General features: G+C 40.9%; 1 protein-coding gene and 1 pseudogene across 1 annotated transcript in view; both read left to right on the forward strand.

The window, feature by feature from the left end:
- Positions 1-16,322, forward strand: part of LOC123239262 — a 174,521-nt pseudogene that overhangs the window by 11,660 nt on the left and 146,539 nt on the right.
- Positions 12,032-16,322, forward strand: part of LOC123239000 (zinc finger protein 665-like) — a 36,631-nt gene continuing 32,340 nt past the window's right edge. Inside the window, exon 1 of the mRNA XM_044666269.1 lies at positions 12,032-12,130. Within this exon, the coding sequence (XP_044522204.1) occupies positions 12,032-12,130 (99 nt within the window). The remainder of the gene's footprint in view (positions 12,131-16,322) is intronic.

Consider the following 16,322-nt stretch of genomic DNA (forward strand, 5'->3'; position numbering starts at 1 on the left):
AAGTATAAAATTCTTAAGTACCCCAACTTAGTACCTTACCAGGCACTAAGTATGAGACTTCACAAGTCACTTGCTAGAGTGGTAACAACTCCAGAGGCCACTCACCCCTGCCCCCAGTGCTAGGCAAATTGAAAGACTGCAATTTGTTCCTGTACAGTGGAGAAGGGACAGGAAAGGATGTAGAAAAAGGAGTATAAAAAGTGCTGAACTTCCTGTCCAGTAGACTTCTCCTTTGGAGTTCTTCTTTGGAGTCTCTGCTCCTTGGATCTTCTCCTTTGGGCTTCTTTGGAGGATGGTTCCTTGGGGCTTTTTAACTTTGACTTGGAGCTGTGGGCCTTTGGACTGGAGTTTTTGGCTTTGGGATTTCTACTTTTGGCTTTGGAGCTTTTTGAAATCAGAGACTTTCTTGTTGGGTTCAGTGCTGCCTCAGTGAGCTTAGCTCAGGAGGATTTTTCTGCATTGGGCCCTTGCCTGGATCCTACCAGACTTGCTAGCGAGTGACTGGGATTTCCACGTGGAGATTGGAACTCTGTCAGGGAGCGAGCTTCATTTCACTGGATCTGCATTTAGTGTAGGTGAGACACTTTTTGTAATTCCCTTATTTAGTCAAAATCCAAATTTAATCATTACATCAAGAAGAGGTGTGTGAGAGCTGTGGTTACCAGAATTTTATATGCCATAATGAATCAAGGGCTAGATTTGAGGGCACGAAGACCCGACTTGGAGTTCTTTTCAGGTATTTTAGCAGTGGCTTCCTGGGCAAGTCACTGAATCCCTGAGCCTGAGTTTGGTATCAGAAACATGAAGGAGGTGGACTACATGCCCTTTCAGCTCCCTTCAGGAGATCAGCCTGTGACCTCATAAGAAATCATTGTTTAGGATGGAAGAACATGAGACTCTCCTGAAACTGCAGAAGTGGGTTAGGTTATCCAATATGAACTTATTAGCAAGAAACGTGTATCACTGCTTACTCTGTGCCAGGTCCTGTACTCAGTTATAAGGGACAGAAAAACATGCAATGGATACCCTGTTTTCATGGAGCTCACCATCTACTGGAGCAAATAGAGGGCCAACGATTCTGTAGAAACCCTCCAGATATTAAATCCATTTGCAGCGAATAAAGAGAGGGAAGGCACAAAAGTGAAGGAGCACGAGAGAAGTCTTAATTGTGGAAAGTGGCCTGGAGCTGCAAGAACTCTAGTTTGAGGATATTAGGCAAAAAGTATAACAGAAGAAACAAGGGAAATGCATTGGCAAAACTAACTGCAAATGGCCATCTCTAGCAGGTTAGCCCTGAAGCTATGGACTGATACTGGGCATTATCTCATTGGGATAAATAGATCAAGTGAGAATTTTTGTTGCATTAAAGAGAAATGGTTTTATTGGTTCTCATAGGAAAAGAATCATTATTTCATTAGTGTGTGTAGGAAATAGTGAAAATGAAAGAAAAATGAGGTACTGGAAGAAGGTATAGACTGGGCTTCGATGAGGGAGTGGAATGGGGGTTTTTTTGCACCTCTTAAGAGATTTTCTTTAGCTTGGAGAAGAATGACCTTTTTCTCTGATACTGAGGCCAGAAAAGGAGGCATCTGAGCTCTATAAGTTCTGGAGAATAAGATAACTCTTCATGAATGTCCATTTTTTTAAAAGTGAAAAATACAACCAAGTTCTCAACTCAGAAGATGTAGGCAAGGGATTGGTGTAAGCCATAAAGGAGAGTTGGAGGTCAGGAAAATATTTAGAAAAGATGCTGTGGTGAATGGCAAAGGGAATCAATTAAGGAGATGTCAAAGGATTGCCTTATCATAATGAGGACCCAGCTGAGATTAAGGAGCCTAAATTGATAGTGGACCCAGGGAACTGTTTCATGATTTTCATTCTCTCCATTCAACAGCACATGAGTAGGAGTAAAAACTGTGCATAAATCACCAGCCCCAGGCACTTTCCTGATCTCTAGGGCTCAATCTTTGTCCCTTTCTGGGAGAATCCGGTGACCATGTTCCCTCAGTTTAGGGAGATGGCAGCCTAGAAAGAAGCCTCTGTGATCATCAGGATTGGGTCTGCTTTCCTTCCAATAGAGTTACAGTTGACTACTGAGAAATGAGGGCAAGAAAGAGACAGAAACAGCGCTGAAGCCAGAGCATGCATTTGTCTTCCAGGAGAGAGACCAGAATGCAAGGATGCTGAGAGAGCTTTGGTCTGACAGTAAGCCCTGGGCCCAGATGGTAAACATGGCTTGAATATAAAATATATTCTAGGAAAAACCCCTGAGAGCACAAAGGATGGACAAAACCGGCTCACAGTCTAGGATCACAATGTGGAGGTGGTTTAAAAAGAAGCAACAGATCCTGAATCTCACTCTGAGATGATCCAGGGAGAAAAGAGTATTGAGGAATGGAAATGCATTTAATTCAACAGGGAAATAAGAAAATAGAGGAATGAAGACATTTAAGGAGAAAAGCAATCAAAAGGAGGAAATATCAAATTAAAAAGATAAAATAAAACCCAGCATTGGAAAAGGACCCCTGCTATGTGTCACACACTTTATAAATATTATCTCATTTCATCCTCATAGGAGCCGTAGGAGTTACTTGATATGGTTATGTCCTTGTTATAGTTGGGGAGACTGAGACAGACAGAGCTCCTGTGAATTGCCCAGTGTTAAAAGTCCTAGCAAGTATCTGAGGTAGAATTAGAATGCACCACCTCCTGTATTGTGATTTTTAAGAAGAATATCATGAAAACACCAGTATCTCTATAGGGTGGGAAATAGGAAGATAATTGTACAAGCTTTCTTGCTGAGGGATGGTTTGAGCCCTCTAAGCAACCAACAATATGACTTGCTACCTACCACGGAAAAGATTGGTTTTTCCATTGACTCATGACATTCTATTAAATGATAAATGTGGTTGGAGATCAATGGCATAGATCGCTTTGGCTTTAAAAAAATACACTTCCTCTGCAAAATCACCTTCATAAGAATATAATTTCATTTTTTCTCCCAATGGCAAATTGGTTACACTCTCACTGAAACTGCTAAATGACTAACCTGTGCTGCAGACTAAGGCCTTTCAGGAGCTTCTAGCCAAAAGAACCAGACCTTAATTGGAGAATACGTTCAGATCAGAAAATAGGTACATCATTGCAGTGAGTGGCCACTGAAGTTTTTTTTTTTTGTTTTTTTTTTTTTTGTAAAAAGTCGTGGTCAATGAGGGTTTCATAAGGGCCTCTCCTCTACATGTCTAGTGACCTGGGTGTGCAAAGAGCCTGCTATATCAGCTGTAAGAATAATGCAAACTCAATTAATGTCTTTATGATTATAAAGCTAATGAGATACCATTACAGTGTAACCCGGGAATGGGACAACTCATGTAGAGACGAGTGAGAGTCTGTGCTTACTTGTGAGCATAAATGGCCAACTTTCCTGGAAGTTTGGAAATAATTTGAGAAACTAAAAGAATGTGTCACAGAGTCAGAAGTAGTCAGAGTTTGAGGTTGTCATTGAGTGCACCCCAAAAGCATCATATTCCTGGTTAGGATCATTTGGAATCACTGAAGGAAAAAAATATATATTCGAAATACGTTACCCAAGATGGAAAATATTGTTATAACAAATTGGGCCATTAATTCTTTTTTTTTTTTTTTTTAATTTTTTTTTTTTTAATTTTAAACCCTTAACTTCTGTGTATTGACTTATAGGTGGAAGAGTGGTAAGGGTAGGCAATGGGGGTCAAGTGACTTGCCCAGGGTCACACAGCTGGGAAGTGTCTGAGGCCGGATTTGAACCTAGGACCTCCCGTCTCTAGGCCCGGTTCTCAATCCACTGAGCTACCCAGCTGCCCCCTGGGCCATTAATTCTTAAAGTGCCAGTAACTAATTTTTAGCCCATGTCCGTGGAGCATTATCTTAAATATCCAAAGGTGAAGCTGTCTAGCAGCTCCACGAAGATTCCTAGAGGGTTGGACACTCAGAAAGGGGAACCAAAGACTGAGTGAAAATGGGTTACGGGTTAAGGATTAATGGAAAGAGAACATAAGGCAAGAATAAAGACACGCAGACACAGAAAGTTTTGGCATAAGGTAGACAGACAGCGAGTAAGCTCTGATGGTCAAGAGCTTCCTTGCCAACTGATTTCTTGTCACCTTTATTGGGGTTGCAACAGTATGGGGGGAAGGGGAGAGCTCAGTGGTTTGATACATTAACATGAGGTAATCATCATAAAATGCAAACTTCCGAAACCTGAAACAATAGGTAGAGGTAAGATCAGGATACAGAGCTGATATGGCCTGAGGCATCTACTGATATTTGATACCTATGTTAATTGATTATTGAAGGTAAAGTAAGAAGACTGAGATGAGTGACCTGTCTTCTGGGGTGTAGCCTTAGGGAAGGGCTAGGGATTCGGCAAGGTCGATGTTCAATTTGACTCAAGATTACAGAGATCAATCATTAGCAGTATAAGTTAAGTTTTTTGAGCACTCTTAAAATAATATCACAATGTATACCTGGATTGCTACAAAAGGGCTTATGAACCACTAAATGGGAATGGTACAAAAGGACTAATAGTGAAACATTCTTTCCTTACAAAAGAATGATGGACTCGAGGTATTACATGAGATATATTTTTAAGCATGAAAAATGCCATGTCTTTAGTTAAATTATATTCAGGAGAAGGATTTTATTGTAAGGAAAGGAGGCATTCAAAGAAAAGCAAAGGCTACTCTCAAGAAGTAGGGAACAGAAAAAAATCTTTCGTGCCTTGGGTGAATAAAAAAAAACAGTGTTGATTTTCTTCATTTGATCTCAGGTCCTGAAACCAAAAAAAAAAAAAAAATACGTTCAAAAGCAGTCATGAAGGAAATTAAATAATGCTTAAGGATGACCTAGATCATGAAATAATAGGAATATTTAGTATATATGCATACCATGGTATCTTACCTATGAAGATAGGATTCAATGTATAGACAATGAAAATAAAAATAAAAGGGTAAATTGAAAGTGAATTGTCTACTACTATGGAGAGAGCATACCCAGTCACAAGATTTGATAGAGCTGCTAGGATTTGTGTCAATTCACTCAGCAAACCAATCTGAGGTGATGGTCTTTGTTAATGAAATTGCTCTTTAGATTTGAGGTAATTGCATGTCCAAATGATGGATTATACCCATTTAAGTTGGAAGACTTTTCTTCTTACTCTAGGAAATAGGAAATAACAGTTTTTGTTCTGACAGTGGAATAAAGGAGATATATATGTGTATAATGTGTCGCTGTACGTATGTTTTACTTTTTTGTTTCTTTTAGAAAAAGAGATCAGACCTGAAATGAAGGCGACTTCAACAGAAGTGAGCCTCTCTGTGGAAGAAACAGAACAACAAAAATTCCTGAATGATGGTCCCAATAGCTTAGCTTGGAGGGAATTTGGTGTTGAATCTCAAAATTCTTCCCTTATTGAACATCAAAGAATGCACACTGAGGAAAAATCTAGTGAACATAATCAGTGTAGAAAGACTTTTATGCACAGGGCCAGTCTTGTACATCAGAGAATCCACACTGGGGAGAAACCTCATGAATGCAAGCAATGTGGAAAGACATTTAGGGTGAGCTCCCATCTTGCTGTACATCAGAGAATCCACACTGGGGAGAAACCTTATAAATGCAATCAATGTGGAAAGACATTCACTCAGAGCTCCAGTCTTGCTTATCATCAGAGAATCCACACTGGGGAGAAACCTTATGAGTGCAATCAGTGTGGAAAGACATTCAGTCGGGCCTCCAGTCTTGCTGAACATCAGAGAATCCACACTGGAGAGAAACCTTATGAATGCAACCAGTGTGGAAAGACATTCAGTCAGGCCTCTCATCTTGCTGTACATCAGAGGATCCACACTGGAGAGAAACCTTATGAATGCAACCAGTGTGGAAAGACATTCAGGGATAGCTCCAGTCTTGCTGTACATCAGAGAATCCACACTGAGGAGAAACCTTATGAATGCCATCAGTGTGGAAAGACATTCAGTCAGGCCTCTCATCTTACTTATCATCAGAGGATCCACACTGGAGAGAAACCTTTTGAATGCCATCAGTGTGGAAAGACATTCAGGGACAGCTCCAATCTTGCTTATCATCAGAGAATCCACACTGGTGAGAAACCCTATGAATGCAATCATTGTGGAAAAACATTCAGAGATAGCTCCAGTCTTGCTGTACATCAGAGAATCCACACTGGGGAGAAACCTTATGAATGCAATCAGTGTGGGAAGACATTCAATCGGAGCTCCAATCTTGTTGTTCATCAGAGAATCCACACTGGGGAGAAACCTTATGAATGCAATCAGTGTGGAAAGACATTCAGGGACTGCACCAGTCTTGCTGCACATCAGAGAATCCACACTGGGGAGAAACCTTATCAATGTAATCATTGTGGAAAGACATTCAGAGACAACTCCAATCTTGCTGTACATCAGAGAATCCACACTGGGGAGAAACCTTATGAATGTGATCAGTGTGGAAAGACATTCAGTCAGAGGTCCCATCTTGCTGTACATCAGAGAATCCACACTGGGGAGAAACCTTATGAATGCAAGTGTTAAGAGAGTTTTCATTGATTTCTCCCTTTTTCTACTTAAGTGGCAAGGAACGATAATATTTCTGAGTAAGAGACCCCTGTTGTGCAGTTTCTAAGTTGATGACAGAAGGTGTGGCAGAGTGAGATTATTAATTTGCAAATAGTTGGAAAGGGCTTTTTTGTCTCTGGGTCCCCTGGAGAGAGGAGTGTGTGACTTGCTCTTTGGAACTGAAAGTTTCTAACTGACTGTTGGATACAGAGAAATGGATTTAAGGCCTTAACAGCATTATTGATTACTGATTAACTTAGGTAGATAGGTTGTGGGCATATTAGATAGAGAGTAGAAGACTAGACCGGGCATTGCCCTGGCAGAAGATACTGCCCTCTAAGTCAGATAAATTTAGGGCTTTTTAAAGAAAATTTTAGTTAGGATTGGGATCGTAAGTATAGCCATAAGCTGTGTTACTCTCACGTTCTTCCTTTCTATTTTCTATTCCTACTAATAAACTGTGTTTTGCATTTAAGAAACTGCTCTCTTGACTTTTTATTCAAACTCCTGCCCCAAAAATTTTAGCCCTTCGCACAAGCAATGTGGAAAGACTTTCAAGGTAAGATCAGAACTTACTCTACATCAGAGAATCCACACTAGGGAGAAACCTTATGAATGAATTCAACTGCCTTCCTTCTCTTCCTTTCCCTATCGTTGCCTCTTTTTTCCAAAAGAACACAGTCCATGTGGAAAGACAGTCAGTCAGAGCTCTTGTCTTGCTATTGTGTAATTAAAATTTTGCTCCTCAGAACTCTGTCCCAGCTTCCCATGTTCCTTCTCACATTATGTGCCACACATAGGGAGGATATATTTTTGTGTAGGTCCACCCTCTTGCTCTTTTCCCTGTAACGAGGTTTCTGGAGGTGGGGTGAGTGCCAAGCAGGAGAATTTCACTCACATGGCTTCAACTCAGCCTTTTAGTTTTCTTCTTTTTTATTTCTACTTCAACGGATTATTAATAAACTAAAAAATTTTATACTTGGAGTTATTGGACTAATTTAAATCTAACAATACAACAGAGAGTCCACACAAATGAGAAACCTTATGAATGTAAGCAACATCAAGATATTCAGAGTGAGCTCCCATCTTGTTTTATATCAGAGAGTCTACACTGGGGAGAAACCTTATGAATGCAAGCATTGTGAAAAGCCATTCACATGGAGGTCCAGCCTTGCCCTCCATCAGAGAAACTAGACTTTCACACAGATCTCACCTTAGGCTCATAGTCAAACAATTCATTCTAGTATGTCACATGGTGTACTTAGATTAGGTCCAAATGTGTATGACTCAGACCTAAAGTGTGAAGCCATAATCAAATTAAAATGGGAGCATAGAATAGTTTTGCCTTTCAGAGCAATCTATTGATAAGGGAATTTATGAGCAAATGAGGAATAGATAACATTATGAGACAGATTATTTTTATTAAATTCAAAAATGTAAAAATAAAATCAGTGCAAAGATAAAAAGGGTAACAACAAGCTATCATTTACTTAAAAACAATATGTGCCATTAAATACTTCAGTTTTTAAACATTCTAACCACACTAAAATACCTGATTTCATCATTTCAAGGCATCTAGACCTAAAGAGGAGTTAATTTAGTAAATGAGTTTTGGTATAGAAGTCATTTTTTAATGAGCATCATTTCATAGACAGTGTTTTCTCCAAAATCCCCATGAAGAAAAAATTAAAAGATAACAAATGATATCATGGATTTAAAATATGAAATAAAATGCTTGACAGTTAAATGACTTCAACTATCTTACATAGAAAATCAACATGCATCTATCAGCTTGACTCTCTGAACTGCTTACACTCAGGGACCAGTGTAACTTAATCACATATCAAATTTTAAGCCTATTTTTCATTAAGGTCTGTGCTACCAATTAATGACAAGGTTAAATATATTTATCCTAGTAAGAAAACACATTTGAATTTAAGTGACAATACATTATAATTTATTTTAAGTCAGTCCCATCCAATCTAGGTTCACAGTTAAAAATACTACCCTACAGAATCTTTTCTCAAGACACATTTGCTGCTGCCAGCTCCTCAAATGACAGGGACCTCTACTTTCAGTTAGTGTGGCTGCCCAGGTTTGATGGCAGTTTTCCTGCCCTGAATGAAAAAGGAGGGTCTGAGTCCTGGGAATGAAGGAGGGAAAGAGGCAGGTGTTGAAGAGGAGGGGCAAGTGGAGCCCCAGAGAGGACCACATTGGTGGGTAGTGTGATAAATTAAGTCTACATAAAGGGAAGAGCACCTTCCAATTCTGGGAGGTCCTAACCCATGTGTGCTAGAGTGAGTAACCAGAATTGAGGCACCACCCCCTACACTTTCTATGAGAAAGCATCTATTGTAATTGGATACGCAGGCCAAGGGAAGGCACTGGAAGTGACATATAGGTGAGCCCTTCCAGAGAGGAGGGGGAGTGAGGCTGCGACTGGTGTGGTGAATGAGAACTGAGGGAGCTTTGCTGGTTTGTGACCTAGACTGTTCCACATGGGTAAGTTAGGCTTACTGTCTTTCTCTTCCCTTGGTACTTCTGGAGGCTCTACCCTCAGGGAGGTCTCTCTAGTTTTAAAGGCCTGTTGGCTAGAAGCCTTGTTTAACCTTTGTGCCCCAACTGCTGGGCCTCTAAATCCTTACCTGGTCCGGTCCTCTGGTCTAAGCCAGAATTTCCCTCTCTCTCTCAATTTCCCTACCATCAATCTTCCTAATTGTAAATAAATCAACATAAAAGTCAATTTTGACTTGAGATTATTCCTTAATTGGGGAAATTTCTCCTGGCAAACACCTTTTAATATATTGAACCAATAAAAATCCCTTTTTCCCCCTTACAGTAGTTACTAGGGAGAATTCAAGTCCTGGGGAAGAATTTGGAGGCCTGAGGAAGAAACAGGTCTAGGACTCAGAAGGAAATGCTCTAAGGGACCAGGAGGAACTTCTCAGAAAGAGATGTTACCTGAAAAGACTGAATCCAAGAGGTCAAGGTGAAGATGGACAACAGATTCCAAGCAGTGGAGTTTATATACTGTGTGTGCTTATGGGGCCTTCCTTGGTACAAAGACGTGATCCCCTACACCTGCCACGTTTACAGAAATTGAGATATTGTAGATGAGGATGGAGTTCTGATGGACATAGGGCTCATCATGCTGCTAAACTATGTTTTGGGTTGGCTCCACAGTGGAGACAGTGGAGTGAAGGACAGCACCTTTCTTAGACCAGGTTTCACCTTCCCCTGCTTTTCTGCTGGGCTAGGGAACGAGTGGACCATTGCAAGCTCTTCTGGGATTTCTAACAATTGGATGGTGACTTGAAGATTGTTTTGTCCAGAAGGCCAGAGAGAGAAGAACTGGGAAGATGCAGATGGTTCTGGTGCCATTTTCTTATCGATCCTGTTGACAGGTAATGGAAGGTTGTCTTGTACTGCCTTTCCTCCCATCGCTGCTAAAGTTATGGGTCTTTGTCTCTGAATTGAGCTCAGAATGCAGCTGGTCTGAAATGTGTCAAGTTTAGAAATTCAGCTCCTCTGCTAATCATGTGCATGGCCTTGGAGAGGGTGTGATGAGAAGGGAGCTGAGCCCCAAGTCTTTAGCTAGCCAACCAGCTCTATCCTTCAAGGCTGTCTGTTTGACCATGCAAAAGTCTGAACTGAGATCTTGTACCCATGCAGGGAGGGACATGGCCACAGACAGGTCAGTAAGGAATACAATGTCTGGTTGGCTTTTGTTGAGGATGGTTTGGTCCACTGAAGTTTGCAGGTTAGAATGAGTCCTTCCTGCAAGCTTTTAAGAGGAGGACTTTACTGCCTCTCCTTCCCCCATCCCTTGGGAGGAATCCAGAGCTGCTGGATCACAAGGTCAGAGATCAGACTCTGCCCCTTGGGGAGTAACTGTGCCCTTTTCCCCCCACTTCATTACCCCAGAGATAACAGCAGCCAGGTCAGTGGTAGTTGAAGAATTCTTACTCGCTCCTGGAAAAGCAGTTGCAGAATCATGTCATACTTGCTCTTGCTTCAGCCATATGACCCAAGAAGAGGGAACCCTGTGGGCCAAGGAGGGGGTTTCTGAGCACAGAGCCAGAAGGAAAGGATTGGGTAAAAGTCCCAGCAATTGCAGAAGTGGTGGGAAATGGGAGAAGGGAATGAACCTCCTTTTGTTTTAATTTAATCCATCAGCAACCTGTGATATAATCACTCAGCCTTTACCATTGAGATGTACATGTACAGACACACCCTCAGAGAAAGGAAGTTGAAACCAATGAGACAGGAAGTTGATCCCACAAGCACTGCTCCTTCCTCCCCTCCCCTTCCTCCCTCCCCGCCTCCCCCCCGGGGCCAGGTAAATTAAGGAACTATGATTGGTTCCTGAGATGTGATGTGGGAGAACTAGTGGGTGGAGAAAACTGTTTATAAGGGGAAGTATGACACTCAGATTCAGGCTCAGGCACTGGTAACTGGCCCTTCAGACTCTCTGGCTCTGGTGACTCTGACTGAAGACACATTCTTGCATTGGGGACACTTGCTGGAGATACAATTACACTGGTGACTGGCTGAAGGGAGATTCTGACTCTGGTGACTCTTGCTGGAGAGACTCACGGATTTTTGGCTGGAGATGGGACCTGAAGGAGCCTTTTTTGGTGAACTTCATTCCATCAGAATGCAATTAGGATCTTTAGCTAAACTGCTCCCTACCTCTTTCCTACATTTCCCTCTCTACTATCACTACTTTGATGTAAGAAAGCTACTAGCAGCCTCATCATTTAATTTTAAATTATCACAATTTGGCGACCTTTTTAACTATTATAGTAACAAGTCACATATCAGTGGGGGATAACAAGAGTTCTAGACCATCTTCTGACATGAGTTCATTAGACTACAAAACTAGAAGTCTTTCAGTTATTTTTCCTCATAGAAAAAGGTTAAACCTACTGGATAGTACCATGAGGCTAGCAGTACATATCCCCTAGACGAACAATAATGACTGAAATAGGGTGAAGGTATGGTAGGAGTGTTAAATGGAATTTGGGAGATGCCATCTAAAAGTATATATATTTTCTATGGACACGTGGGAACTATCAAACTACATTTCCTGTGGTCCAACAGGTTTCCGGTTCCGGTTCTTTGGGCGTGGGGACACCTGCGTCACCACGCAGAGAACAGTTTAAATGAGAGGAAATCCTAAAGTAAGCCCTCTTTAGCTAGCAGGCGGGAGAAGAGATGGGAGGTAACAATAATGGCTGGGGCGGCAGTTTTGAATTCTTACCGGCGCGTGGTCTAATGATTTTATTTCTATCAGCATGGCTTTAATTAAAATACTAATTTATATATTTATATCAGTCTTTATTATTTTTAATCGTAACAGGAGGGAAGGTCTTTGCTCATATGCTTTAAGTAGCCTTCCTCAGAGAGTGTGAACCATGGGATGGCTCGGCTCACAGCAGGTCCCTGGCCTCATTTCTGCATTTCCTGTTGCTGATAGGATGCCTCTCCTACACCCAAGCCACATGAGTATCTCGGTACAGAGGAGCAGGGTGCCCTTGACACCTATGCCAATATCAAAACCCATTAGATTTGGAAGTCTTCCCAGAGTATGGCTGGTGGGGGAGAAACACTCCAAGGATTTGAGCTTTGCCAAAGTTTAAACCTGATCAACGTGGGCTCCAAGTCAGGGCTCTGATCACACAGTGCTCACTGCACATCTCTCTCGGGGTGGCTACCACAAGAAAACCTTCCTAGATTTTTTATCATTTCTTCTGAACATGTTGCAAGGACAGTGCTTCAGTCTAGGTCCTGATGGAGCTCCCAGGCAGACAGGAACCCTCATAGAAGAGCAGCAATAGCCTAACAAGGAGGACTATTTCCAGAAGCAGTCACTGCGGAGAGGGGGCTTCCTCATATTGTGGACTTTTAAGTTGGTTTCTTTGTGGCAGTCTTGCCCTACCATGGATACTTTTCTGAATCCAAGGACACTTCCTTTCCCAGATCTCTCCCACATGGATGGTTTTTTCCATCTCTCCTAGTAGCCCACTGGTCAGCTATGCCTCCTGGGCTCTTCACAGGCTGGGGGCAGGGGCTCCCTGTCCTCGATTAGATCTGATCCCAAGGAGGCTCAACTTTCCTTTTCTAAAAAACAGAGGCAAAGTTGAAGAGAAAGTGCATTACACAATGTGTGTGGTGGGGAGAGGATCCTGTGCCAATTCTGGGAGGGAAGAGTTTAAACACAATTTCAGGGAATTTTAGTGGAACCATTTGGGTTGGAAGATACAAAAGTCATTCTAGCATTAAACCATCTCATTCCCAAGATGTGCAGGGCATCAGGAAATAACATGGGATTTTCATAGTGCCCATTTGCGACTGGACTTTCAGGGATCCTAGTCTGTAGAAGCAGCATCTTTTCTAAGTCACTCATCTTAGAGAACAGGGCTCTTACCTAGTGGGTAGAATGGGGCAGGCAGTGTCCCTAAGGCTCTCCTTGGAGGTGATTCACTCTGACTCTCTTGGGCTAGACATTTGAGCAAGAAAAGAAGAGGACCCAAACCTCAGGTGCCAAGGAGTGCCTGGATTTCCCTGTCTAGCCCAGTCTGTAGGAAGCCCAGACTACAGGGAGAGTGTAGAATTCGGCCTCTCTGAGGCATCCAGTTGAGCTTATGAGTTGGCCAGTAGGGATAGACTCCAGCAGAGGTCCACTCTTACCCAGATTCAAGCCCAGCTCTTAGAGACTTAGAGCAAATTCCTTTTCATGTCTCCTTTTTTCCCAATTTTATGCATTTTACTTATAATTTCTTTTTTAATTAAAAATTTTAATTAATTCATTCATTTAGAATATTTTTCCATGGTTACAAGATTTATGTTCTTTCTTTCCCCTCCTCTCCCATAGCCAACGAGTGATTCCACTGGGTTTTCCATATGTCATTGATCAAGACCTATTTCCATATCATTGATATTTGCATTAGGGTTATCTCTTAGAGTCTACACCCCCAATCATGTTCCTATCAGCCCAAGTAGTTGTTTTTCTTCTGTGTTTCTCCTTCCACAGTTCTTTCTATGGATGTGGCTAGTTTTCTTTCTCATAAGTCCCTCAGCTTTGTTCGGGATCCTTGCATGCTGCTAGTAGAGAAGTCCGTTATGTTCGATTGTACCACAGTGTATCAGTCTCTTTGTACAGTGTTCTTCTGGCTCTGCTCCTTTCACTCTGCATCAATTGCTGGAGGTCTTTCCGGTTCACATGGAATTCTTCCAGTTCTTTATTCCTTTGAGCACAATAGTATTCCATCCCCAACATATATCACAGTTTGTTCAGCCATTCCCCAATTGAAGGACATTCCCTCATTTTCCAATTTTTTGCCACCATAAAGAGTGAGACTATAAATATTTTTGTACAGGTCTTTTTCCTTATTATCTCTTTGGGGTACAAACCCAGCAGTGGTATGGCTGGATCAAAGGGCAGACAGTCTTTTAAAGCCCTTAGAGCAGGGATCTGCAACCTTTTTAGCCGTGAGAGCCATAAACGCCATAAATAATCCATTGTGGGCAGCTGGGTATCTCAGTGGATTGAGAGCTGTACAGTGCTCACAGTGCGCGCTCCTGTAACAGCACCCGAAAAAAAAATTGACTTTATGGTTCCTGCAGAAAGAGCCATAGCTGGCCGTCAAAAGAGCCAGATATGGCTCGAGAGCCATATATTGCCGACCCCTGCCTTAGAGCATAGTTCCAAATTGTCATCCACAATGTTTGGAGCAATTCACAACTACAGCAGCAATGTATGTCCCAATTTTGACACATCCCATCCAACATCTATTACTTTCCTTTGCTGTCATGTTGACCAATCTGCTAGGTGTGAGGTAATACCTCAGAGTTGTTTGGATTTGCATTTCTCTAGTTATTAGAGATTTAGAACACCTTCTCATGTGCTTATTGATAGTTTTGATTTCTTTATCTGAAAATGGCCTATTCATATCCCTTGCCCATGTATGAATGGGGGAATGGCTTGATTTTTTTGTATAACTGATTTAGCTCCTTTTAAATCTGAGTAATTAGACTTTTGTCAGAGGTTTTGTTATAAAGATTTTCCCCCGAATTTTTTACTTCCCTTCTAATTTTTATTGCATTGGTTTTGTTTGTACAAACCCTTTTTAATTTAATGTAATCAAAATTATTTACTTTATATTTTGTAATATTTTCTAACTCTTTCTTGGTCTTTAAGTCTTAGATCTGACAGGTAAACTATTCTATGTTCACGTAATTTACTTATATTGTCCTTCTTTATATTCAAGTCATTCACTCATTCTGAATTTATCTTGATATAGGGTGTGAGATGTTGATCTAAACCTAATCGCTCCCATACTATTTTCCATTTTTCCAGGTAGTTTTTGTCCAATAGTGGATTTTTGTCCCAAAAGTTGGGATCTTTGGGTTTATCATACACTATCTTGCTGAGGTCATTTACACCAAGTTTACTCCACTGATCCTCCCTTCTGTCTCTTAAGCAGTGCCATAGTGTTTTGATGACCGCTGCCTTATAGTACAGTTTAAGATCTGGTACTGCTAGACCCCCATCCTTCACTTTTTTTTTCATTAGTTCCCTTGATATTCTTGATCTTTCGTTCTTCCAAATGAACTTGGTTATTGTTTTTTCTAATTCAGTAAAAAAATTTTGTAGTAGTTTGGTTAGTATGATACTGAGTAAGTAAATTAATTTAGATAAGATGGTCATTTTTATTATGTTAGCCCATCCTATCCATGTTGCAGGATACAAAATAAACCCACATAAACCATCAGCACTTCTATATATTTCCAACACATCTCAACAGCAAGAGTTAGAAAGAGAAATTCTATTTAAAATCACCCTAGACAATATAAAATACTTAGGAATCTATCTGCCAAGACAAACACAGGGATTATATGAATACAACTACAAAACATTTTCCACATAATTTAAACTGGATCTAAACAATTGTAACAACATTAATTGCTCATGGGTAGGACAAGCTACCATAAAAATGGCAATCCTAATTAATTTACATATTCAGTGACATACCTATCAAACTACCAAGAAAGTATTTTACTGAATTAGAAAAAAACTATAGCAAAGTTTGTTTGTAAGAACAAAAAATGAAGAATATCAAGGGAAATAATGAAAAAAAAATGTAAAGTAGTGGGGACAAGCAGTACCAGATCTAAAACTGTACTATAAAGTGGTCATCAAAATAATTTGGTACCGGTAAAGAGACAGAAGGGAAGATCAGTGGAATAGACTTGGGTTAAGTGACCTCAGCAAGACAGTGTTTGATAAACCCAAAGAGCCCAGCTTTGGGGACAAAAATCCACCATTTGACAAAAATAGCTCATAAAATTGGAAAACACTATGGGAGAGATTAGGTTTAGATCAAAATGTCACATCCAAGTCTCCTTTTTAAAAACAATCATTTGGGGCAGCTGGTTAACAGCAGGTACTGAGTTTAAATCTGGCCTTAGATACTTCCTAGCTTGGTGACCCTGGGCAAGTCATTTAACCACCACTACCCAACCCTTCCCACTCTTATTATGCCTTGGAACCAGTACACAGAATTGATTCCAATACAGAAGGTAAAGTCTTAGAAAAGTTGATTTTAGTTGTCCCCAACTACAAGTAAAAAACAATTCCAGTTTTTAAAAAAATGTTGCCTTAAATTCTCTCCCTCCCTTCCCCCAGCCCCTACCTCCACCCCC

The sequence above is a fragment of the Gracilinanus agilis genome, chromosome 3 (assembly GCF_016433145.1).
Source record: "Gracilinanus agilis isolate LMUSP501 chromosome 3, AgileGrace, whole genome shotgun sequence".
Taxonomy (NCBI): Eukaryota; Metazoa; Chordata; class Mammalia; order Didelphimorphia; family Didelphidae; genus Gracilinanus; species Gracilinanus agilis.